General features: G+C 32.9%; 1 protein-coding gene across 2 annotated transcripts in view; it reads left to right on the top strand.

The window, feature by feature from the left end:
• The window catches only part of LOC114324824 (nuclear RNA export factor 1), a 77,028-nt gene that overhangs the window by 24,587 nt on the left and 25,901 nt on the right, over nucleotides 1-26,540 (top strand). For both annotated transcript variants that reach the window (XM_028272696.2, XM_050648246.1), the window contains exons 3-4: nucleotides 7,807-7,893; nucleotides 18,627-19,061. In XM_028272696.2, the coding sequence (XP_028128497.1) occupies nucleotides 7,807-7,893; nucleotides 18,627-19,061 (522 nt within the window). The remainder of the gene's footprint in view (nucleotides 1-7,806; nucleotides 7,894-18,626; nucleotides 19,062-26,540) is intronic.

Raw genomic sequence — 26,540 nt, forward strand, 5'->3', positions numbered from 1 at the left:
AGAATTGTAATACCAACAATAACAGCATCATGTCTGGATGACCACCAGGTTTCACATACCTTTTAAGTGTTGGCAAACGTGATGGACCCAAAGTCATAATAGTACATAGTACATCCTATCTTTTAATGCTTGCACTAAAAAAAACAATCTTTTTAATTATATCCTAAAAAAAACAACTCCTGTACACCAACAACGGCATCATTCAACACTAGGTTCAGATCATGGGATATGGGATGCACAATGAACATAGGAAGCTGTTTTTTCAATGTCATTTATACGCCTTTGTACGCCTGAATATACACCACTCATAACCTTTGCCCCATCATACCCCTTTCCTCTGTAGTTGTGTACGGAAAGGTACTTTGATTGTATAAATTTTCCTTCTGCACTTTGGTCTAACATGCGAATAAATCCCAAAAAACTTTCAACAACTTCTGCTTTACAAGATAAATTATTTTCATCGCAAGTTACATACCGGAAAATAAACTTAAACTGATCGTGTTTCGAAATATTTTGAGTGATATCAAGAATTATTGAATAAAAACAAATTTTTCTAATTAAATTAATTAATTTGTTTTCAGTTTCTTGAGCCAGCAAATTTATAACTTCCTTTTCTATTTATAGGCTCAAGTACAGTAGAGCGTCGATAATCCGAACTAATTGGTACAGGGGTAGTTCGGATTATCAAATTGTTCGGATTATCGAACATATGTTCAAAATACATACAAAGCTCATAAACATAGTACATATGTACATACGTTTTAGTTACAAGGAATAAAACACCTGCATAATAAACAAATATATTGTATATCTGCATAAACAAAACAAAAATGCGCGGTCATATTTTGCCCATTGTCATACTAAATCCAAAAGTTCGCTCCGCGATCATATTCTTTAATTTTATAATTTTTTTGCGTTCGGATTACCAGGGTTCGGATTATCGACGCTCTACTGCAATTTAAGTTATTGTTTTTATCGATTAATTTAGCTAAAACATGATCATATTTAGCTAGTAAAAGAACCACCGACAAAAAATTACCTTTTTGGGATTCACTTTCATCTAAACTACCACATGTCCACGAAAGTACGAAACGCTAAATTGCACCCGAAAAGAGTAAGAGTTACGTCAATTACCTGCTTCATTATTTCCTTCCAAATTCCCTATTTTGATGCTTATTAGGAAAATATGTTTTGGTCCCCAATTTAAAGGAAGTAGAAGTATTAACACATTGAACGCCACGTGAGTTGTATTTAACTCACGCCTTGTTTGGCCCATTCACTCAGTGAGTTAAATATTATTCACATTAACATTGAGATTCTGAACGTGGAGCCTGAAGGCACAAACAAAAATTTTTAATGTGGCGGTTAATGTGTTAAGCTTGAAGGCTTTAAGGGGCCCCTCCTAACGTCGCCCCCCCCCCGCCATGCGGGCCCTGCGGGCCTGTCAGCTACGCCACTGATAGCAGTTTGGTTCACTTGATCAAGCTCTACAGACTTAGTGAATATTCCATCACATTAAATAGCTATTTAATATTCAAGCTCTAAGAGATAAGATACTCTTAAGATATTCTTAAATATCTTTGACTAAGTCTGTACTGCTTGGCTAAGTGAACAAAACTGCTAAATTTGCCAAAAATGGAATATTATCCTTTTAGATCTCAGAATAGAATAGAAAATAGAATAGAATAATTTTTATTTGCATAAAATTTTTACATATTTGAGCAAATAACGTCAAGTAAAAGTAAAAAAAAAGAGATTGTATAAATCTGAAGCAGGTACGTAGAACAATTATCATAATTAAAATTAAAAATTAGACATTACATGTTACAAAAACAAAACAACTAATACTCCAGGTATTCCACCACAGTATGGTTCTACAATGACCAGATATTTAAATAACTCTTTTAAATCTTCCAAATTGAATATCTTGTTTTACCGCTGATGGTAACTTGTTGTGGAATTTGATACAGGCATATAATAGTGGACTCCGTTCTCATAGAGTAAGCCTGTGTCTAGGGATAGTTAGGTGTAGAGCTCTTGTGTGATGGGTATGATTGGGGATGTAATGGTTAAATAATGAAGGGTTCTTAAAAAGAAACTTTAAACATTCATAAATGTAGATAGCTGGAGAAGTAAGTATATTTAGTAGTTTAAATTTCCCCCTGCTAAACATTCATAAATGTAGATAGCTGGAGAAGTAAGTATATTTAGTAGTTTAAATTTCCCCCTGCATGAGTCCTTACTTTTCATCCCAAGAATAATCCGTACTACTTTTTTCTGAATGATAAGAAGCTCTGATGTTGACACTGCATTTCCCCAGAACATGATTCCATAACGTAGTCGAGAATAAAAGTTAGCATAATAAACAGTAAGAAGAGTATCCTGCTGTAAGTACTCTTTAAGCACTCTTATTGAGTAGCATGCAGATATTGGTCAATGTAGATACCCAGAAATTTGACAGAGTTGGATGTTTCTATGTGGTCTGATTGAATATTTACCACATTTCTGATCGGACCTCGAGACTGAATGGTTCTAAAATAGATGAAGACAGTCTTGTCACAGTTCAACAATAATTTATTCCCAGCAAACCATCTCTTAGCCCTCTCCAGATTTTCACCTATTTTTAAGAGCAACTCTTCAACAGTTTTGGCCCAAATCAGATAATTTGAGTCATCTGCGAAATTAATAAGGCTAGATGCTTACAGATCTGTTACAGATTCAGCAAGATCATTGATGTATACAAGAAATAAAAAAGGTCCAAGAACACTTCCCTGGGGTACCCCCAACTCGAGATTCAGTGCTTCTGAGCTTGTTCTCTCACCATTAGTTTCCAGACACCGATCCAATTGCAAAAACATCAAATACATATGCACAGTGCATCTAAATTTCGTACAGTTATATACAGTATTGTTCTTTCTATTGTTTTAATTCTTTCTGCCGCTTGGGTACTGTGCGATTTCTCAATTTCTTGGAAAATCGGTCTGGGTTAGTCAGACTTCCAGGAAAAGAAGAATATTTTTTTGATCAAAACATTAATTTTTTTCCTTTGTTTTTAAATATGAATATGTGCATGGAAACTATTTTGATCGACAACTTTGATTATATACTACTAAACACTGTCAGAATTTCTATTTAACTTTGTTTTATTACTCACAGAATCTTTGAGTCTTCGAGTTTTATATTGTTCAATAGTTCGATCATCCCTAGAGTATGCTTCCATTATTTGGTCTCCTTATTATGAGGTTGACAAAAATCTTAATTGAGAATATTCAAGTACGTTTTGCTCGATACGCCAGATTTAAATTGCAGATTCTCAATAATTTTAACAACAATGATGTTCTTCAGCATTTGAATTTGTCACTTCTTGTAAATAGACGAATAAAACTAGAAATGCTTTTTATCTATAAACTAATTAACGGCTTTGTTAACTGTCCTGAATTACTATCGGAAATCCGATTTAATACAACCAGTTACAACTTACGAAACCCTTCTTTATTCTATATTGAGTATCACCGTACTAATTATGGTAGAAATGATCCGATGACTAGAGCTCTTAGGCACTTTAACACATATACTGTTGATCCATTTTTTAGTTCAATTTATTCTTTTAGGCAATTGTTAAATTGTGTTGATCATGTTTAGTTTGTTTATGGTGTTACATCATATTCTTAACACGTTTTATATTGTTTTTTATTGTATATGTTAGAATTTAACTATGTCAACTATTTTATAATTCATTGTATTACTTTTTTTAACAATGGTAAAACCGTTAATAAATAAATAAATACCATTTGCTTCTTCTTCACTCTTCAGCCAGTGTTTCAGGAAATTCAGTCCAGTGTTTTCTATTTTGCGCCACTTCCACTTGTGTCTTGCTTCCAGTTGTGTTCTCCAATCTTCTTAATGTCATCAGCCCATCTCATTTGCGGCCTTCCTCTGCTGCTCCTTCCTAACCATGATCTCCATTGTTGTGTTTCGTGGTTCCATCTTTTATCCTTAAGGCCATGGGTACAGAATTCGCAAATATTTTACGGCTATCCCTACCTTTTCTGTCTTTACATGGCAAATTACGTGTATGTAGTAAAATTCACACTGATATGGATTTGTAAATATTACTAGAATGTCATTCTACTTGACAATGTCATAATAATTAAATTAAAGAGTTTTTGACTATACAAAATTTGAATGTTCTTGGATAACTGTTATTTGTATTAAAAAACAGTAAAATGCTTTATAAAAGGTATATATTTAAAATCCCTAAAAAGGGCTACATCACAATCACGTAACTAGTTTTCGACTGGTTTACCAGTCATCATCAGTGCTTACCTAAAATGAATATAACCTGGTAAAATAATGCAAAGATTTTGAAATTTTGACTAGGGTTAAGAAAAGTTGTAGGTTATACTCACGTGAAGTTTACATGCTAACCACCAAGATATAATTTAACAAAAATATGAGGGTCAAAGCCCTGTATAAGTAATCCGTCAAGGAAACATCGGTTGAAACTGCTAACTTAACCCTTATCCGGGCAACACATTTTACTTATGTAACCGGGCAACTCAGGTACGTTGGGCCCACCACTGTTCTTGAATGTACTATTCATATTTACCCATATATTATTTTTAATATTCTTTTTTGATTTTTTATTAAAGTTAAATTTAAATTGTCTAGATTAAAAAAGGTGCTACTATAGTATGCGGTCTACCTCGAGGGTGCGATCTACTTGAAGGATTTGCACAAAATAATGAAATGCAAGAAAACTTGGAAAAATATTTATTTACAAGTAATAAACAGTTGGAGCAAAATAAAGACTTAATTAATAAATGCATAAAAACTTTTGTAAATCTACCAGGCTATTTTATTTGAAAAGAGGTGTTGATGTTTACGCATACGCTGGTAAAAGATTACAGTGTTGTTGCCTTTCATTATTGTGTGAAAACCCTTCTGAGAAAAGATTATGGTAATTAGCAGCTAATGTAAAAAATACCGATAAAACAATCTTAAAATGAATAAAACGCATAAGGCAGAAGAATATTAATATTTTACTTTTACAAATTAATACTTTATCATATCAATTTACTATTTTAGTTGGGACTAAGCCACGAGATTAGCTTATTCCCAACTACATTAGCAAATTGATATGACAAATTAAATTATTATTAAGTATTAGGTTAAAAAAACAATAAAAATAAAAAACCATAGATTAGTTTTCGGGACGTTTCATTCGCACTATCTACTTTCACAATAATTCAATATAATTTTAGGAGCTTAGTTGTCGACACTAACTTCGATATCAAGACTGATAGCAGATGCATTATTTATTTCAATATATGTATAGGTACCTACCTAACAATATTATTGCATTCCAACAATGATTATCAGTTTTTAAAATTCATTTAGAATAGATATAACATTTATTGTACTTTGATGTGAACATTTATTTGATGTTCACATCAAACAGATGTTTTACATTGTTTGTTACACATTTAGACTTTATTATTGGATTTCCAGAATCATAAAAGTCGTTTATATAATCTACAAAAACATTACCTGACTGCGAGATTGACTTCTGCAACAAAGATATAGATTTCAGGTATTAATACAAATAGGTTCCGAGGGCCCGTGTTGCCCCTCTACGTGACAAAATTCTTTCGACGCAATAATTTCAAAAATGATAATAAATATTTTGAATAACTCATGACTATGTTGAAGGAAACATACTTCTTAACAAATTCAGTGATGCATAAAATTTAATCAAAATTTTTTTATCAGTTTATGATAAAAGAATTGGAGTCTCTGGCCCGTTGGACCCACCTTGTCCAGATAAGGGTTAAGCGTGGATGTTTGAAATATTTTTACTAATATGCCCCAGGTACAGCTGGTTCCAAAAAAAACTGATACGACTCTTAAAGAGTATTTTGTAGAAAATTGAGCAGTGTACTTTCTTCTTCCTCTTCTTTTTGTTTTTGGTCTCGCTGCAAGGCAATTACCAGCACGATTTATAGGCGATCTTGATGTAGTCTGGCTCTAAGCCATATCAAAATCGCTGACTATGTTCTTGTAAAAAGCTTTTGATGAGGTGTGATATAATGAATATGAGTTGAATTATATTTAATTGATTATATTTTGAAGGATAAATACTTATTATTTACATACTGTCACTGTTACTGCCAAATCTTAAAATTGGTCAGATAACTTTAACCTCAAAAAATGGCCGTTTGTTTGTTTATTTTATTATTTGTCTGTCATAATAAATATAATATAATGTCAGATCAATCATACACTACTCAAAATGATCAAATCTTACTAAGAGTCGTATCAGTTTTTTTAGGAACCAGCTGTAACATCTGAGCTGTGATTTGACTTGTTCACATGGTGGAAGTGTGGCAGCAAGTGACAATGAAATGGATAGAGACCTCCGAACGATGACAAGACAGAAATGACAGTTCCACAGGAAAGACTATGGTGTACAGCTTGTTAAAATTAGGAATGATGTTACAACACACTCCATTGTGAAAATTATCATTTAAAATTCAGTAAACTAGATGTAGTTAAAAATGTATTCACGTATACTGTTAGTGGAGGTGGTTAGGCAAACCACATTATACAAATGTTTGTATTCGATAACTAAAGTCAGTAAACAAATCTTGTTGTCAAGAGACCTAAGATTTAAAAAAACAATTTTGTGTTGATTTAAAGTTATCGAATTTATTTAACTTATTGGTAGCTGTTGGAATTTGTGTAAGTTTAAAAAGAAAAAGAAATCACAATGGGGGTGACTGAGGTGTAAAAATGTCTTAAATAATCTAGGGGGATGTATCATTAAGAAAGCACAAGCTCAAACTTAGGCGACTAATTCCTAAATACCTCGCAGGCTACCCGGATCCCTAAGGGTTCAAAAACCAAAACCGTCATAAGATGATGACAGTTGGGGGGGGGGGTATGAAATGTCTGTGAGCAAATTAATGAGAAAGGAACATGAACGGGACTCAAAAAGAAAATTTTCATAATATACCTTTTATAAAGGATTTTACTGTTTTTGTATTACATGGTATGCAGCCAACTACAGGACTTTTTCCTTGTGGATTTTTGTTATTTGTATAATTGCAAATTATGAATTCAGTTAATAAATGTGATAATTTTTTCACTAACTATGTATTCAGTGATTGTAATAATTTATATGTACAACAAAAACTAATACTCAATCGAGAAAAGAGGAAAAGTGTTAAAGTGATTTTTTAATAATATATTGTTACTACGGAACACTTACAATTTTGAACATCTTTAACGACAAAGCTTTAACTTTGTATGACAAAGATATATTTGGAAAATATTACCACGGACATTGTGTTCATTTTTTTCAAATCCTGAAAAAACCAATAAATATTTTTGAAAAATTTAAACGCAGAACGAAAGACTAAATTATTACCGAGGGCCGAAAGTCCCTTAGAATAAATAAAAAGTTTATTTTGAATGAGATATTTAAAATTAAAAATCACACTAAATTTTCTCTTAGTTTTTCACTTCTGTAACTTATTAAAATAAACATTATAGAAGTTCTCAGGGACTTTCGGCCCTCGCTAATAACGTAATCTTTCATTCTGCGTTTAAATTTTTCAAAAATACTTATTAGTTTTCTCAGGATTCGAAAAAAATGAATCCCCATTTAAATAGCATTACAGCCGCAAATACGTACCCATCCCCTTAGGTAGGGCATTGTGTCCTGCGAAGCTCCTGTGGCTTTTCCATTTGCTTGCTTCAGGGTAATCAATTTGATTTGTAAATAAATATTTTGGTTTGTTTCAGCTACCTCATGGTGATAAATATGACAAGACTTTTATTTTGAAAACTTTACTGGACAAATTAGCTCCAACACCATTTTGGCCCATATCGGTAAGTTTTCCTTAAAAATATAAATTTTTACTATATAATGTATAATTCACTACTATAGAAAAAGAAGAGATTCTGACTTCTGTTACCCATACTACATACTGTACTTTTACTCATATAATTCAGTATGAGGTCCAAATGAATATCTGCCTTTAAAAAAGAATTTTTTTAATAAACTTGTCTCCAAAGTACAAACCTTATGGAAATTAGGTTCCAGTGGATTTCGTTCATCCTTTGGGCAAATATTCTTTGAAGCATCCTGATAAAAAGTTCTCATGGCACAACTCAATCGTATGAAGGATTTTTAAGATATAGAGGCACAAACTCAGAAAATTATAATATTTACTGGGTATTCCAATTCCCTGAGTTACTGGTTATCTGACAACATGTAGAAGTTTGGATCAAGGAAAAGTACTAGCAGTCTAGAATTTTTTCCTGGCTATCCAATGGCGACCTTTAATTTGACCTTGACCTTTAACGGACGTCATCTTCTAGAGTTTCGAGGGTTTTCGGCATTAAATTGATATAAACAGATTACTCATGGGTTTTTGGGATCGCTAAATGACGAATATGCCATCAGAATTGACCTCCGGAGGACGTGGTGGCCAGGGTCACTGCAAGGGACGTCATCTTCTAGAGTTTCGATGATTTTCGGCAGTTTTTTTTCAGTGGAATTTATGGCTTTGGTGAGAACCAATTAGCCAGACTATGTTAGATTGAATAATTAAGTTGTGTAAATTGTTTCATAGTATCAAACTTAAGCATGATGTATTCATTTGTTTTGTTAGTAATATGGAATATGTATTCATTAGTAAGGTGTTTAATTTTTTTTTTCACAGCGCTAGGGCGTCAACCCGGTTCAACGCCGCGGAGGTTTCAGCCCTCTTTGTGTGTGTTTTATGTTTTATTTTTTTTTGTTTTTTTTTGTTTTTTTTTATTTCTTAATTTTTTTTATTTTTTTTTTTTATTTCTTTATTTTTTTTGAATTGGTTTTTTAATTTTTTTTTGTTATCACTATTTTTTTCCTCTAATAATGCTTTACATTTAGTTTCTTTCGCAGAATTGCTTACAAAATTGGTTAGTAATTTTACAATTTATGATGTGTTGATGAAGTACATAAAGTATATCATTATTTTCTGAAAAAATAATATAATTTAGGTCTATTGGAAGGTTTATATTGTAGTGAATTAAGTTTTTATAGTTTGTTAATGTTTACATTATTTATTGGACATTCAAGTAAAACATGTACCAATGTACCCATTTTACCACAACTACAAAGTGGATCGTCTGTAATTTTCATTTTGTGCTTATAATAAGGTGTTAGTGCATGATTAGCACGTATTCGATTTATTGTGGCGACAAAGTTTCTGTTTGGTATTTTGTGAAACCATGGTTTTCTGGGGATTCTTTGCTGGTGTTTACAAAAGTTTGTTCCGGTTGTTGATGCACTGTATAGGTTATGCCACATCTCATTTATTTTGTTTCTTTGATTTAAGAATAAATCGGACGGGGGTAGTTTCAGATTTAGTTCTTATCCTGATGTTGAGGCTGTTTTTGCTAAGGCATCCACCATTTCGTTACCTGTTATACCTGCGTGTCCCTTTACCCATAGATATATGACGACTTTATTCTTGATGTGTATCTCATTATGTAAATACAGGATTTTTGCTTCAATATGATTAACTGATCTATTTATTTTAACATTTTTAAGTTTATCTACTGCACTTTTGCTGTCCGTACATATTATGAATTTGTCGTGGTTAGAGCCGAGTATGTATTTCATAGCTTGCACTATTGCTGTTAATTCTGCAGTGTATATGGAAGCTTCCTTTGGTAAAATAAATTTTTTGTCAGTATTTTCCTCAAAATGGTAAAAGGCACAACTGGTATATTCTTTTGACTTTGATCCATCAGTGAATATAGAATCATAGTTTGGCCAGTATTTGTTTTTTGTTTCGTTGAACTTTGTTTGATTGATACATGCTACTTCTTGACTTTCAAAATAGTAGGTTCTAATTTCATGTGAAAAAATTTGTTCAGGTGAGTAAATTAAAACCGGGTGGAGTTGGTTGGAATAGACTATATCTGTAATGTCAGCTATTTCTGAGAAAGTTTCTACTATGAGGGGGGTTTTCTTGAAGTGCCAGTATCTATGGGTCAAAACGTGAACTGTTAGTGACTGTATACTATTGAGGTAAGAAGTTTTTTTGGAAATAGTTTTTATCATGAATTTTCTGCTCAATAGTTGTCTTCTTAGTTTAAGAGGAGGTTCCACGGCTTCAGCTTGTATAATGTTTATGGGCGTTGACTTTAGATATCCCAGGCAAACTCTTAAGCATTTATTTTGTTGTATCTCGATTTTATTTAGATGTGTATCTGCTGCTGTTCCATAGAGTTGACTTCCATAATCCATTATGGATCGTACCATTGTTTTGTAGAATAGTAAAGCCGTATTTGGGTCTGCTCCCCACTTTGCTTTACAAAAAGCTCTTAAAATATTTATAGAATTACTTGTCTTTTTGGTAATTTGGTGGATACAGTCCTTCCATAATAGTTTTCTATCTAGATGCAGACCAAGATATTTTACAGAGTTACTAATACAGAGTTTATATTTTCCTATTGTTAATTGTCTTTGATAGTTGTTTCTGTTTCTAGAGAAAATACATATATTGGTTTTGGACTCGGATATGGAAAGTCCCATGTTGTCTAGGCATTTTTGGATTTCTGTAAATTCAGTGTTGATATTTTCTATACATTTGTCCTCCGATTTGCTACTGGTGTAAATAACAACATCATCGGCGTATTGAATAATTTTGGACTTTTGTGATATAACATTTTCTATGTCCATTGTGTACAGGCTGTAGAGGATTGGGCTCAGGATACCACCTTGTGGTAATCCAGATCTACATATTCTTGATTCCGAAATTTCTTGATTTATCTTTAAGGAAACTGATCGATTAGAGTAAGCTGATTTTATGAAGTTGGCAAAGGAGGTTGGTAGACCAATATTGATGAGCTTCTCTTCTAGTATATTTATTTGAACATTATCATATGCTGAAGTTATATCCAAAAATGTGGCCAAAGTGCTGTATTTGTGTGTGAATCCTAGATAGATGTCATTTACTAGTATCGTTAGGGGCTTTAAGGAAGATCTTCCCTTTCTAAAAGCATATTGTGAGTCAGGTAATATTTTTTCATTTTCTAGCCAATATTCAAGCCTGTTCTTTATCATTCTTTCCATGGTTTTAAATATACACGATGATAAGGCTATGGGTCTATATGAATCTGCATTTCCGTTCTGTTTTCCAGGTTTTTTGATAGGTACTATGATGTATTCTTTCCACATCGGTGGAAAAGGAATCCTATTTATCCAAATCGAATTGAACAATTCCAACAGGGCTTTCTTATGGTCTAAGGGCATTTTATGCAACATATTGTATGAAATGTTATCCGCCCCGGGAGATTTATTATTTGTTGACTTAATGCAATGATCGAGTTCCCATAATTGAAATAGCGATTGTAGAACAGAAGTGTTCCTATTTACGGTAGCTATTTGTTGAGTAATGTTGTTTTCAACCCATGGAGGTGAGATTTTTGTGTGGAATTCGCTTATCCAGTCTTCTTTGGGGTTTATTGGGGGTTTATTTGCTTGTTTTCGGTTTTTATATCGGTTTACCTTGTTCCACACTTCTTTAATTGGTGTATTTTGATTTAGATTTTGGCAATAATTTATCCAGATTTTTTTCTAGGTTTCTTTAAAAGTTTTTTTAGCTACTGCATCAAGTCTTTTATATTCTGTTAGATTATTAAGATTTGGAGCCTGTGTGTAGGTTAAGAACGCTTGTTTTCTTGCTTTAGCAGCTATGTTACAGGTTTCGTTCCACCAGTTCTTCGAGCAATGATTTCTATTTTGTGTGTTTGATTTTCGTAAGGGAATTTCTTTGTTGGCAGCTTTGTTAATATTGTCGATAATGCCCATTAGTGATGATTTTGGTTCTGTTGCTTCAAGTGTAGCGGTGTATACATCCCAATTAGCAGCCTTGAGTCTCCATATATTATGTTTTGTCTGTTTAATTTGCGCAAGCGGGATATTCCTTCCAAATTGTATGTATATTGGTAAGTGGTTAGAGCCATAAAGTTCTTCTAAAGTAGACCACGTAATTTGTCAGATCCTGTGTACAGAGGGTCAAGTCTACAGCTGACTTCTTATTGTTTGCCAATGTAGGTGATCCGTCGTTCATAATTACTAGGTTGCATTGTTCGATAGCTTCTAAAAGAATCTTGCCATACATTTTTCGGCATTTAGTTGATGCAAATGAATTACTGGAGGGTTTTTTGAGGTCGCCAAACACGAATATGCCACCAGAACCGACTCCCGGAGCACCTGGTTTCCAAGGTCAATGAAAGGCGCTCCTGGAGTTTCGACGGTCTTTGGTAGTACTACATTATTGCAAACGGATTAGTTATAGGTTTTTGGGGTTGCTGAACACGAATATGTGATCAGCACAGACACAGGAGCATCTGGTGCCTAAGACAGGTTATCTTCTGGAGTTAAAAACCTAAGAGTAATTTTGATTCCTCCGAAACTCCAGAAAATAACCTGTCTTAGGCACTAGGTGCTCCTATGTCTGTGCTGATCACATATTCGTGTTCAGCAACCCCAAAAACCTATAACTAATCCGTTTGCATTAATGTAGTACCAAAGACCCTCGAAACTCCAGGAGCCCCTTTCATTGACCTTGGAAACCAGGTGCTCCGGGAGTCGGTTCTGGTGGCATATTCGTGTTTAGCGACCTCAAAAAACTCTCCAGTAATTCATTTGCATAAATTAAATGCCGAAAACCATCGAATCTCTAGAAGATGACGTCCTTTGCAGTGGCCCTGGCCACCACGTCCTCCGGAGGTCAATTCTGATGGCATATTAGCGTTTGGCATTAATTAGCAGAAACCTAAACAGTTTAAAGGAAGAATTTACGAAGTTATGCAATGAAGCATCCAAAAGGGGTCTAGAAATAAATCAGAACAAAACAAAATACCTAACATGCTCAAGAAAAAACCCAGTTAATGTGATAAGCTTAAATATTGGTGAATATGAATTTGAAAAGGTAGAACATTTTAAATATCTTGGAGTCTCAGTTAATGGAACTAACGATAGAAGTATCGAAATTAATGAAAGAATGCAGGCAGGAAACAGAACCTACTGGAAATACAGTAACTTCCTCAAAGATAAGAAAGAAGCTTACTCAGAATACAAAACTGAAAATTTACAAAGCAGCAATTAGACCAGTAATCACATATGGTGCCGAAGTAATGTGTCTGACACAGAAAGAGGAAGAAAGATTGAGAATCCTAGAAAGGAAAATAATTGGGAGGATAGCACGACCACTAAACTTAGGTAATAATGAATTTAGGAAACTCATGAACCACGAAGTAAGAGAACTTCTGAAAGGAGAAGACATCGTCAGATTTATCAACGCACAGAGACTCAGATGGATGGGACATATAGAAAGGAGGAATCCAGAAGCCGTTATCAAGAAAATTTCCAAATGGAGACCTGTATTAGGCAGACCACGAGCAAGACCCAAAACTAGATGGGAGAACCAGATAGTAGAGGACCTTAAGAAGATGGGAGTTAGAGAATGGGTAACCATAAGCAAAAACAGGAACGAATGGAGGAACATTGTAGAAGATGCCAAGTCACACAACCAATTGTAAAACCAAAATGTGGATTGATTCACAGCGACAAACGAATCGGAAGAGCCCAAAGAGGGCGGCAATCACTCCGCTAGGAGTGTAGATGCCATGATGATTAGTGTTTAGCGATCCCAAAAACCCTCGAAACTCTAGAAGATGATGTCCGTTGAAGGTCAAGGTCAAAGTAAAGGTCGCCATTGGATAGCCAGAAAAAAATCCTAGACTGCTAGTACTTTTCCTTGATCCAAACTTCTACATGTTGCCAGATAACCAGTAACTCAGGGAATTGGAATACCCAGTAAATCTTATAATTTTCCGAGTTTGTGCCTCTATATCTTGAAAATCCTTCATACGATTAAGTTGTGTCCATGAGAACTTTTCATCAGGATGCTTCAAAGAGTATTTTCCCAAAATATGAACGAAATCCACTGGGACCTAATTTCCATAAGGTTTGTGCGGGGTACTTACAAAAATAGAATATCTATTGCAAAAATGACAGTTCATGGTAAAGAGGTCATTTTTAAAATACTGTTTAGAAAATATGAGTCACCTGAGTGGCCCATCTTGCTTGCTTAACTCGTTCGGTACCCATCTGGAACAGGCGCCGCTTGGCTGGTACCAAATACTTAAATTGTTCATTCAGTAACACAGTACTGCCACTTATAAGTCGTCAGTACCTTTCATAAAATCTTCGTGACACTACTCGTACATCATGGCCACTGAACGTGTTAAGAGATTCTGAGATTCAACTCTCTGAGTTGCTGATCTCATGGAGAACTTTTATAGTGGATTTAATTTATTTGTGGAAAGTCTTGGAATCACTTTGGCACATGGCTTTGTGGGGCACATTAATAGCAGCTAGGAAAGCCCTACTGAATCCCCTCCTCTGAACATCATTATAAGGGAGAAGTGAGAATGAGATAAGAAGGTATATTCAGAAGGGTTGGGTGTAAAAAATATTCAGTAGTAATGGTTTTTTAAACATTTAGGCTAGTGTGGGAGTGCCGAGAACATTACAGACTGGCACAAACTGTTACACTGGTATGTGTTCCAGATAATATAGACCAGGGCGCATCTGTAAAAATATTAGTACATTTGGATGTTGAGAGGTGACTCATATTTTTTTACAAAAATTGCTTAAAAATAACTCATATAATAATATTTGAGTTATCCTCCCACTCAAAAAGAACCGGAACATTGTTTAAATAATCAAAATGACAACAAATGAAGGAAAAATTCGGTTTTTTCTTTGTTTTTGATTATAACTTTAAAAGTATTCATTCCCCAGAAAAGTTGCACTGGCATAAAAGTTGCGTTATTAAATTTCCTACAATATAGGATTAGTTAAAATTTTTTAAAAATTGGTCACCCTTGTTGCTAAATGGCAATAATTGCGAAAAAACATAAAAAAAACAAGTATTCGCATTTTACGTTTTTCAACCATTTATGCTACACTTAGGACATTCATATTTCACCCAGAAAAACTATATGATATAATAAAACAATACTGTAAATTTCATTAAGATCAGTTTAATAGATTTTGCAATCCAGCTTTCGAAAAAAAAAATTAATTTGTTCAAAATGTTGCAGGACTGATAATAAAGCAGACAGCAAGTTGAATTTCTTTTACATATATAAGAATACTGTACCTTTCATTTGCAATTTTCAAAATTAAAATCGGTTAACTACCACGACGCCTTATCATAACGAAAACTTTGTTTATTTACGTATTTTAATTCAAAATATGGAAAATTACTATTATGAAAAGTTGTTTAGAATTAAAAATTATGTTTTAATGTGCAATTATATCATTCTAATTTAAATGTGAACTATTAAGGTACTTTATTCTTGATCGAAATTCATATTTTTTATATACCTCGTATAAAATTAATAAAATATGATATATGATGTCATCATAAATCTTAGACCATGAAAAAAAATCCTTCATACGATTGAGTTGTGTCCATGAGAACTTTTCATCAGGATGCTTCAAAGAGTATTTTCCCAAAGTATGAACGAAATCCACTGGGACCTAATTTCCATAAGGTTTGTGCGGGGTACGAAGAATAACTTTTCTTCGTCAAAATAAAAATAAAAGAGTTATAAATGAAAATGTTGTTGGTATCCACAATTTGAGAAAATAAAATATTTTTTTCCATTAGAAGGATATAATTGCACATGTCAGACCATAATTTTTTATTCCAAACAACATTTTTATGGCTAGTGCTTTTAGTCAGTAATTTTACCAATTTGGCAAAAAAAATTACTAAATAGTTAATAATTACTAAATAATTAGTAATTTTGCCAATTTTGGCAAAAAACAAAAAAATTACCTACTGAATTCACTAGCCAGTTGTGTTTTGAGTTGTGTCTGAGAACAAATGGAACAGTCCATTTATCATTACTCCTATTAAAGGGGAGACCGTATACTCGTATAAACCTTTTTAAAATTGTTAATAAATTATTGCTTTCAAAATATACTCAAATTGTATTTTTGAACATCGTATTTATTTTTTATAATAATTATATTCACTATCAAATCTCATTGATATTTTATTAATACTTAATTTAAAATTTAGTTTGACATTCACGAAGTGTCCAACTCAAATGTAAATAACCTATGCTTTCCTTAACAAATTCACATTAAAAAACTAGCCTACTTACTAGCAACGATTTCAGCTGACATGACGTTTAGTGTGTCGGCAGAAAATAAAAGGATTGTGACGTCACATTTTAGACTTTGAGGTTGATTATCTCGAAGACGGTTAGAGATATCGAAATGCCGTTTTCAGATTTGGATTCAGAAGATAAAACTACATAAGAATCCATCGATAAATCTGCTTTAAGTATTGCAGGAGCGGCAACGCAAAACCACACACAGACTTTGCGAGTTTATAAAAGAAAAGTTTTCGTTGAAAATAATATATTAAATAAAGATGAAGAAATTTTGGTGGAAATCAACTTATGTGAATCGAACACCTCTGTCCTGCGCGTAGCACCAAAAATTAATGTTTATTTAAAAATTCCTGATGCCATGGCAGTTAACCGATTTTAATTTAAATTGTAAATGAAAGGTACGGTATTCTTTTATACGTAAAAAAATGTCAACTTGCTATCTGCTTTATTTTCAGTCCTGCAACATTTTGAAAAAATGATATTTTTTTGCGATAGCTGGATTGCAAAATTTATTAAACCGATCTTAATGAATTTTACAGTATTTATTTATTTATTTATCGTATGGCATAGATACAATAAGAACACATAATTTTAAAAAAAAAGTATATAAAACGTTACATGAAGTATCACAAACGAACATCTAATGTATTAATGTAATGTAAAACATTTTCGGTCGCACTCAGGAACTCATCGAAAACTCCAGGGTATCGCTTCGGGGGCATTCCTCAATAATGTGACGGACGGTCTGCTGTTGCGCACCACAGTCACACTCAGGAGTAAGTGCCTTTCCCCATCTATGCAAGCTATCAGCACATCTACCGGTACCTGTTCTTATTCTGTTCAGCGCCGTCCATGTATTGCGGGGCAGTTCAAAGCCTGGCGGTTTCTGATCGATACAGTCCATCTGGTGTGCTTCCTGTGGTGAGTCGCTCTCCCATTCTTCTCCAAACGTTGGTGAGGTCGAAATTTTCCTGATGTAAGGAAGTGGCCCTTAGTAATGGAGGATATCTGGAGCGCAGTCTGTTTATTTCGATATCAAGCTTATCATGGTGGACGGGTAGTTGATGGTTAGCCTCGATTTTTCGATATTCTCTGAGAAGAGAATGACTTCTTAGTTTCGGCGGTGGAATGTGACTCAGAATGGGAAGCCAGTAATTTGGTGTTGGTCGAATTGTACCTGAGATCATTCGCATTGTCTGGTTCAATTGGGTGTCAATAATCTTCCTGTGTTTGCTATACCGGCGAAGCATATTCAGCCGCCGAGTATACGAGTCCGAGAGCGGATGATCTGAGTACGGAGGCTGAGGACCCCCATGTGGTGCCTCTACAGTATTTATTATATCATAGTTTTTCTGGGTAAAATATGAAGGTCCTAAGTTTAGCATAAATAGTTGAAAAACGTAAAATGCGAATACTTGTTTTTTTACGTTTTTTTCGCAATTATTGCTATTTTGCAACACGGGTGACAATTTTTTAAAATTTTAACCAATCCTATATTGTAAAAAATTTAATTACGCAGCTTTTATGTCAGTGCAACTTTTCTCGAAAGTGAATACTTTTAAAGTTATAATCAAAAAACGAAGAAAAAAAATCGAATTTTTCCTTTTTTTTTTGACATTTTGATTATTTATTAAACAATGTTCCGGACCTTTTTGAGTGGGAGGATAACTCAATTATCATTATATGAGTTAACACCAAGCAATTTCTGCAAAAAAATATGAGTCACCTCTCAATGTCCATCTCAAAACAAAACAGATGCGCCCTGGACTAATACACTATAATGAAATAGCTGATCAAAAGCAGATCAGCTACAAAATACTTTGCTTTAGTGATGTAAATTTTCGTTACTTTTTAATATTTGTAACGATTTGTTACTTTAACTATCAATACCCGGTACTTCATACTAGTTCCTTTCGGTACTTTTAGTTTTCAGGTAGAGTACAATATTTGTGACTTTCGGGATTTGTATTTAAAAGGTAATGTTTTCGGTACTTGTCTCTTTCTCGTCTTATCTCATTTATGTCTAGAGTGGGGTGTTTGTTTTTCATTTTTTTCAGAACTTCGTAACACTTCCATTTTTGAAAGAATAAATTTTTTTACAAATGCATATTACACTTCTTCACCAATAATAATTCTTGGTCGACATATAACTAAAACAATCGGACATTGTGTTAGCTTCTAATTATTTTCTTTGATTATGTAAAAATTTAAAGTAATGTTCTTCTCAGTTAGGCCACTCTCGTGGCCTCATATTAAACTGTATATTTAGTTTAAAAATACATGAATTATTAAAAAATATATATTTTACATATATATTAACACTAGCCAAACATACATACACTCATAGTCTTTCTTTTTTTTTTCAGTGGCAAGTTTATGGAACCCAGGTAAACTTTTATGTAGATGATTTTAAAGCTGCCCAAAAGCTTAACAACCTCGATAGACAAATTCAGTTACCCAATGGTTTTAAACTACTTATTAGAGTCTTTGCTGGTACTCCTAATGTGGAAATGACTGACTCGCTCAAAGAAAAAATAAAATTGACTATGGCCAAAAGATATAATGCTCCTACTAAGGCTTTAGATTTGACGAAATTCCATGCAGATCCAGATTTACAGAATTACTTCTGTGCTTTATTTAAACCAATAGTATTTTTGGCTGTTATTGAAATCATTGCTGAAAATATACCAGATCTAGAAGCACTTAATTTGTATGATAATAAAATTCAATTATTAAACTTTTTAAAGAAATTAGACAAGAAGATTCCAAATTTGAAGATACTTCACATTGGAAACAATAAGGTACGTACTTTGTCATTATATTTATAGTCTGGGCAGATTATCGGAGAATAGCCCATTTTTGGGAAAAGTTATTTACCAGCAATTTTATTGCTGGAATCAGATCTTATGATTGTATATATTAATAATATAGGTATGCAAAGTCCGCAGATAGTGTGCTACTTTTTTTATAAACAAAATGGCGCCCGAAAATCGTGTTTTTTTTTAATTTTTGCTCTATAACTCCACAGATTTTAACTTTACACCAAAAACACCCAAATAAAAATTCACCGTAATTAAATTCTGCATAGAGACGTGTTTTTTCCGATTTACTTCGACGAAAATTCTCCCCAGAAAATGCGGGTTTTTCCAACCTAATGTTTAATTTTCAACTAAAATTTTAGATAAGTAATTGTTTATCAATAATTAAATAACTTGGTAATATCAAAGCTCTTTTCGTATAGATTATAATTCCAGAAGCCGATGGAAATTGAATGAACAGTTTAGCAACAATTGAATTGTTAATTAAAAATTTACGGTCACTATAATAACCACAATAATTAGGATACATAAGAATAACTATGATTTTTGTATAAAAAGACACTATGCCTGTCTAATATACTTTACAGAATTGAAATTGGACTATTTAAGCGGCCTCAAGAATATTTTAAAATTATAAAAAAAATTTGGCTTATAAACAAATAGAATATCTCGGGAAATATTAAATTAAATCATGAAAACGGTATTGGAAAAAAAGCGGCAGGACGCTTCTTTTAAAAGAAAAGACGTTTAATTGTGATGAGTGGTGCCTGAGATACAACCGGTCAAAGTTGACCGGCATTTACGACAAAGATATAAACAATAGGATCATAATTTTCGAACCATCACCTTTTTATTTCGGTATTCTTTCTCCACACCAATTTTCATATCTTTAAAGTACTCATAACATATATTATTATAATAAAAATATCGATATTACGAGTGAAAATTGCCAAAAATAGCAAAATTCCCATCAAAAATTAGGTTGGAGAAAATGTAATCTCGAAGTTCAAAATCGGTATACGTTAAAAAAAATGCATTTTTTCGGCTTCCTATGGAGCAATTTTCTTCATTCTTTTTTTGTTCCCAAGTATCTTGAGTAGAGCCATCTAACTAACGCATTATTAAATGTCAAAGTTGCTTTTGTTTTGTTATAATAAATTAATTTATTATAACAAAAAATTTTATAATAATAATATCGTATGGCATTTTTGCCGGGGAGATCCTTTCGGATAGTTCCGGCGCCATTTACATCTTTAACCCTGTTTTAAGTAACTAGTGCCGATGTACACTAGCCCAGGGGGACCGACGGCTTTACGTGCTCTCCGAGGCACGGTGAGACGGCTCGTGTCATTATTGGAAATGAAAATGGTTTGTCTTTGGCAGGGCTCGAACCCACGTCTACTGGCGTATGATGCCAGCGTTTATGCCGTTACTGAGCGGCCGTGGAGTAAAAAAATTTTAATTTGTTTAAATAAAGATTGTTTAAATAATTATACAGCTTTCAAATGAGAATATTTGTGTTTTTAACGTTAAAAGGTACACTTGTACTAAGTTTATCAAAAAAAAGTCTACAACTGAAAAAATATGTAGTTTTCTTTTCTTATAAATAAATTAATCTATTATGACAAAACAAAAGCAAGTTTGACATTTAATAATATGTTGGTTAGATGGTTCTTCTCGAGTTGCTTGGGAACAAAAAAAGAATGAAGAAAATTGCTCCATGGGAAGCCGAGAAAATGCATTTTTTAACGTATACCGATTTTGAACTTTGAGATTACATTTTCTCCAACCTAATTTTTGATTGGAATTTTGCTATTTTTGGCAATTTTCACTCGTAATATCAATAGTGTTTATTATAATAATATATGTTATGAGCATTTTAAAGATATGAAAATTGGTGTGGAGAAAGAGGACCGAAATAAAATGGTGATGGTTCGAAAATTATGATCCTATTGTTTATATCTTTGCCGTAAATGCCGGTCAACTTTGACTGGTTGTATCTCAGGAACTGCTCATCACAATTAAACGTTTTTTCTTTTAAAAGAAGCTTCCTGCCTTTTTGTTCCAATACCGTTTTCATGATTTAATTTAATATTTCCCGAGATATTCTATTTGTTTATAAACCAAATTTTTTTTATAATTTTAAAATATTCTTGAGGCCGCTTAAATAGTCCAATTTCAATTGTGTAAAGTACATTAGATAGGTACAGTGTCTTATACAAAAATCATAGTTATTCTTATGTATCATAATTATTGTGGTTATTATAGCGACCGTAAATTTTTAATCAACAATTCAATTGTTGCTAAACTGTTCATTCAATTTCCATCGGCTTCTGGAATTATAATAGTCTATACGAAAAGAGCTTTTATATTACCAAGTTATTTAATTATTGATAAACAATTACTTATCTAAAATTTTAGTTGAAAATTAAAGATTTTGATTATTTCATTCATAGGAGATTCTGACCAATAAAAAGCTACAGAAATCTGAATTAAATCGATAATTTTTGATAATTGCCCGTCGTTAAGTATATTACGTCAGATGCCCTTCGTTGCTACGAAAAAATACATTCAGTGACATTAATGACAATTAATGTTTTAAAAATTATAAAAGTGATGACTTTCAATCGTCAAATATTTATAAAAACTTTGTGTTTAATTGTACTAATTTGTACTTACATAAATAAATTACAATAAAATTTTGGTTTTGAATAGTTTTATTCATGAAATAATCGCAACAAATTGCACTCGAACTCTAAAATTAATATAGAATTTTGGCCCTCGTGACACTTTGACATAATTTCACTCGCCTTTGGCTCGTGAAATTAAAACTGTCAAAGTGTCATTTGGGAAAAATTCAATAATTTTAGAGCTCTTGTGCAATTACTACTGAAAATAACCGCATTTTCCGGGGAAAATTTTCGTCGAAGGAAATTGGGAAAAACATGTCTCTATGCAGAGTTTAATTACGGTGAATTTTTATTTGGGTGTTTGTGGTGTAAAGTTAAAAGCTCTGGAGTTATAGAGCAAAAATTGAAAAAAATACGATTTTCGGGCGTCATTTTGTTTATAAAAAAAGTAGCACACTATCTGTGGACTTTGCATAACTATATTATTATTACATAGAATCATAAGATTCGATTCCAGCAATAAAATTGCTGGTAAATAACTTTTCCTTGTATTTTGCTAATTAGCCCAGAGTATTAGTTGTTAGTTGGCTATACGCTCTGAGCTTCGCTGGTGTCGCTCCTAGCGGTTACTAATTCAACTTTTACCGGTTACTAATTCAACTTTTACCGGTAATTTTTAAATTTATTATTTAATTGTTATCGCTTAATATTTACAACGCAAAAAAGTAATTAAATTGTAATCGATTTTTTTAAGATTCTTCTAATCATTTTGACGTTCTATTGATAAAATATCAATTTCTTACTTCGGATACTTTGACAATAATCGTGTAGATGGCGCTAAGATTATCATAGATTATTTATAATTAGATATTACGGAACATTAAAAAAACTTAAATTCAGTATTTAAAACGTAAGTATATTTAAGGTAAAAATATATACCACAGCTTTGACCAACTAATATTGTTTATAATTAATGTTTTTAATTTTAATTTTAAATTAATCACTTTCGACATTTATGTCAAATTTCCAGTAAACGTTTACAAACTTGTCACTACTGGCGTTCGCGAATTTGTAAATATCCCCTCTACGTACGAGCTCACAGCGTATACTATATTATTTTGGATATTAATTTACATTTTTAACGGAAGGGTTTCTTTGTTTTTAAGAAAGTGTGGTCCTCCTCGTACCATACATACACTTGACGGCTGAGCGCTTTAGCTGCTGTCTTAATAAATGTTTCTAAGATCTATCAGTTAGTTAAAAATGTTTCTACGCATGCGACTCGTCAGTTGTTTTCTGTTTAAGAAGGAAATATCTTATTCATGCAAGTTGTCCGCAAATAAGAAACCTTCGCCGTTTTACCACGCTCAAAAGTTTTGGTCCACTCAAGGCAGTCTCAACACCAGACTAGCAACTTTGTTACCCACTATACTTTAAGTAATCTCCTTAAGGCCATTGGTACATAATTCGCAAATATTTTACGGCTATCCCTATTTTTCTGTCTTTACACGGCAAATTACGTGTAGTAAAATTCACACTGATATGGATATGTAAACATTGTCTAGAATGTCATTCTACTTGAAAATGTCATCATTAACTTTAAGAGATGGCTTTTGAATATTCTTGGATAACTGTTATTTGTATAATTGCAAATTATTAATTCAGTTAATAAATGTGATAATTTTTTCACTAACTATTTATTCAGTGATTGTAATAATTTATATGTACAACAAAAACTAATACTCAATCGAGAAAAGAAGAAAAGTGTTAAAGTGATTTTTTAATAATATATTGTTACTATTGAACGCTTACAATTTTGAACATCTTTAACAACAAAATACTTGGATCACAAAATATATTATCCTGATGTATTCTCTGATATTTATTTTTTGATATTTATTTACCGATCCCGTTCACTGAGTTAGTAAAGAAATCTTTATTATATTCGGCAAAAAAACTATACAACCATCTCCCATTACAACTTAAATTTGCAACATCTTTCCCAAAGTTCCGTAAAATGACAAAAGCTTATCTATCTAAAAGACCATATTATTCAACAGAAGAATTTCTTAATGAATAACTAAGAAAATTGGGTTTCATATGCAGCAGCTTAAACTTATTAGTTCCTAATGTTGTATTTTATATGTTGTATGTTCAATTTGCAATTTATATAGTTTTTGCAATATATTGAGTTCTGTTTCTGCTTTACTTTAATACTCTTATACATTAGGGTGGTTCGAAAAAAACTTTTTTTTCTTATTTCAGATCGCTATAGTGCGCAAAAGTTGCCATTGGTATAGACTTGAAAAAAGCACTAATTATTATTTTTTTATTAATTTGTCTTCCGGTCGCGCAATGCCATCGAAATTAGCGAAAATTGTGAAAAACCTTAATTTTTCATATATTTTTTTAAACATACCAGATGGTTTTAATTGCGTTCCTATACCATGAATTAACTACTAAAAGTATGTAAAATCAATATAAATGCACTTATTATGCATTTTTTTCATATTATCCGGTCGCGCAACATAATTCAAAATGAGTAAAATTAGTAGTTTTTGCAAAATTTCAAAGTTTGACTGTTTAGTACAATTTAATCATACGACTTTTAGAGATGCTATAGTTTAATTCAATTACAATAATATATTCAAAATCCAAGCATATAAGCATTTTGATATTCAAGTGGAATTCGGTCGCGCAGCTTCGTTAAAAACAGCAGACCACTGAGAGACGAGGCGAAAGTGACGAATGCCAGCGAAGCTCGCTCAACCACAAATAGAGATACATGTGGGAAGACCTCTACAATGGAGTATTTGTCTTTTCCATTACAACGAACTGCTATTCCGCCACCTTTTCCAACGCTTGGATGGAAATTCAACGGGCACTATAGAATATCTGGACCGATTGGAAAGGCCCTACCTGATTGTGAAGGACTACCATTTGTTGATTTTAATCGTTGGCATCGCTGAGCGATGCAATAATGTGGTTCTAATATAGCCGTCTCTGGAACTGTGTCCACACACTTAACTTGAAGCTTCAGTCACTAGCTTAACGCATGGCAAAGTAAATATATATCTATACTCATAACAAGCTTGAAGTCATTGCTGACATACTGTTTTATCTCTTCATTAGTCAATGTTCTTAGCAGTAGAGGGGAGTCAGTGTACTGTTGTCCATTTGATAATTTCGTAATACTATTTAGATTCAAAGTTTAAGTTTGGTGGTTTAAAGATTCTGATAGAGTCACTTTCAGATATTGCTTGATTTTCCTTCATGATACGCCTAAAGCCCAGCTCTCGGACATGGTTTCTTTCATCAGTTACCATAGCCAAAAGTAAATTTTCGGGATGGGCAAAGTAAGCATTCCGTTGTAAAACGGGATCAACAACTTGAAGCAGCTCTTCTGTTAAGTATCTTGAAGATTCAATGATTTTGTAATCATGTCTAGGCCCATCTGTGAATTTGTGGTTTATTTTTGTGGCAAACCACATAGGCATATTATAACATTTGAGAATGAATGTGACAATCTCTCTCAGATTTTCAGAAGGGTTGGACACACTGATGTAGAAACGCAAAACTCGGTTTGCAGTAGTAAGCCATCTTGAATGTGACGTTGGGCTAGGATCACGTACCCACTACAAAGTCTTCTGAACAATGTCCTGACTTGATGGCTTTTGATATCTCAAGCAAGTACAATTGTTGGTGCTTGCTAAGAATACGCTTGTCAACTTTTGGAATTTCACAATCAATAGGATTAAAATCAATATAGCCGTCTCTGGAACTGTGTCCACACACTTTACTTGAAGCTTCAGTCACTAGCTTAACGCATGGCAAAGTAAATATATATCTATACTCATAACAAGCTTGAAGTCATTGCTGACATACTGTTTTATCTCTTCATTAGTCAATGTTCTTAGCAGTAGAGGGAAGTCAGTGTACTGTTGTCCATTTGATAATTTCGTAATACTATTTAGTCTTTCGCAACCAGGTAGGGCCTTTCCAATTGGTCCGGAATATCCTATTGGGCCTGTTGTGTTTTCATCTAAGTGTTGGAAAAGGTGGTGGAATGGCAGCTCGTTGTAATGGAGAAGACAAATACTCCATTGTAGAGGTATTCTCATATGTATCTTTACTTGTGGCTGCGTGCGCTTCGCTGGCATTCGTCACTTTCGCCTCGCCTCTCGGTAGTCTGCTGTTTTTGACGAAGTTGCGCGACCGAATAACAATTGAATATCAAAATTTATCTTATATGCTTGGATTTTAAATATGTTATTGTAATTGAATTAAACTATACCATCTCTAAAAGTCGTATGATTAAATTGCACCAAACAGTCAAACTTCGAAATTTTGCAAAAACTACTAATTTTACTCATTTTGTATTATGTTGCGCGACCGGAAGATATGAAACAAATGTATAATAAGTGCATTTATATTTATTTTTTATACTTTTAGTAGTTAATTCATGGTATAGGAACGCAATTAAAACCATCTGGCCTGTTAAAAAAATATATGAAAAATTAAGATTTTTCACAATTTTTGCTAACTTCGATGGCATTGCGCGACCGGAAGACAAATTAATAAAAAAATTATAATTAGTGCTTTTTTCAAGTCTATACCAATTGCAACTTTTGCGCACTATAGCGATCTGAAATAAGAAAAAAAAGTTTTTTTCGAACCACCCTATTATACATATACTGTATATTGACGATTTATCTAATTTAATAAATTGTATTTGTTACTGTTATTTTTTGACTGTATGTAAGCTGTATCCATAAAATTGTCAAATTTTTAGTGAAAATAAAGCACATTTCTTCTTCTTCTTAAATAACGT

Source organism: Diabrotica virgifera, chromosome 4, assembly GCF_917563875.1.
Source record: "Diabrotica virgifera virgifera chromosome 4, PGI_DIABVI_V3a".
Taxonomy (NCBI): Eukaryota; Metazoa; Arthropoda; class Insecta; order Coleoptera; family Chrysomelidae; genus Diabrotica; species Diabrotica virgifera.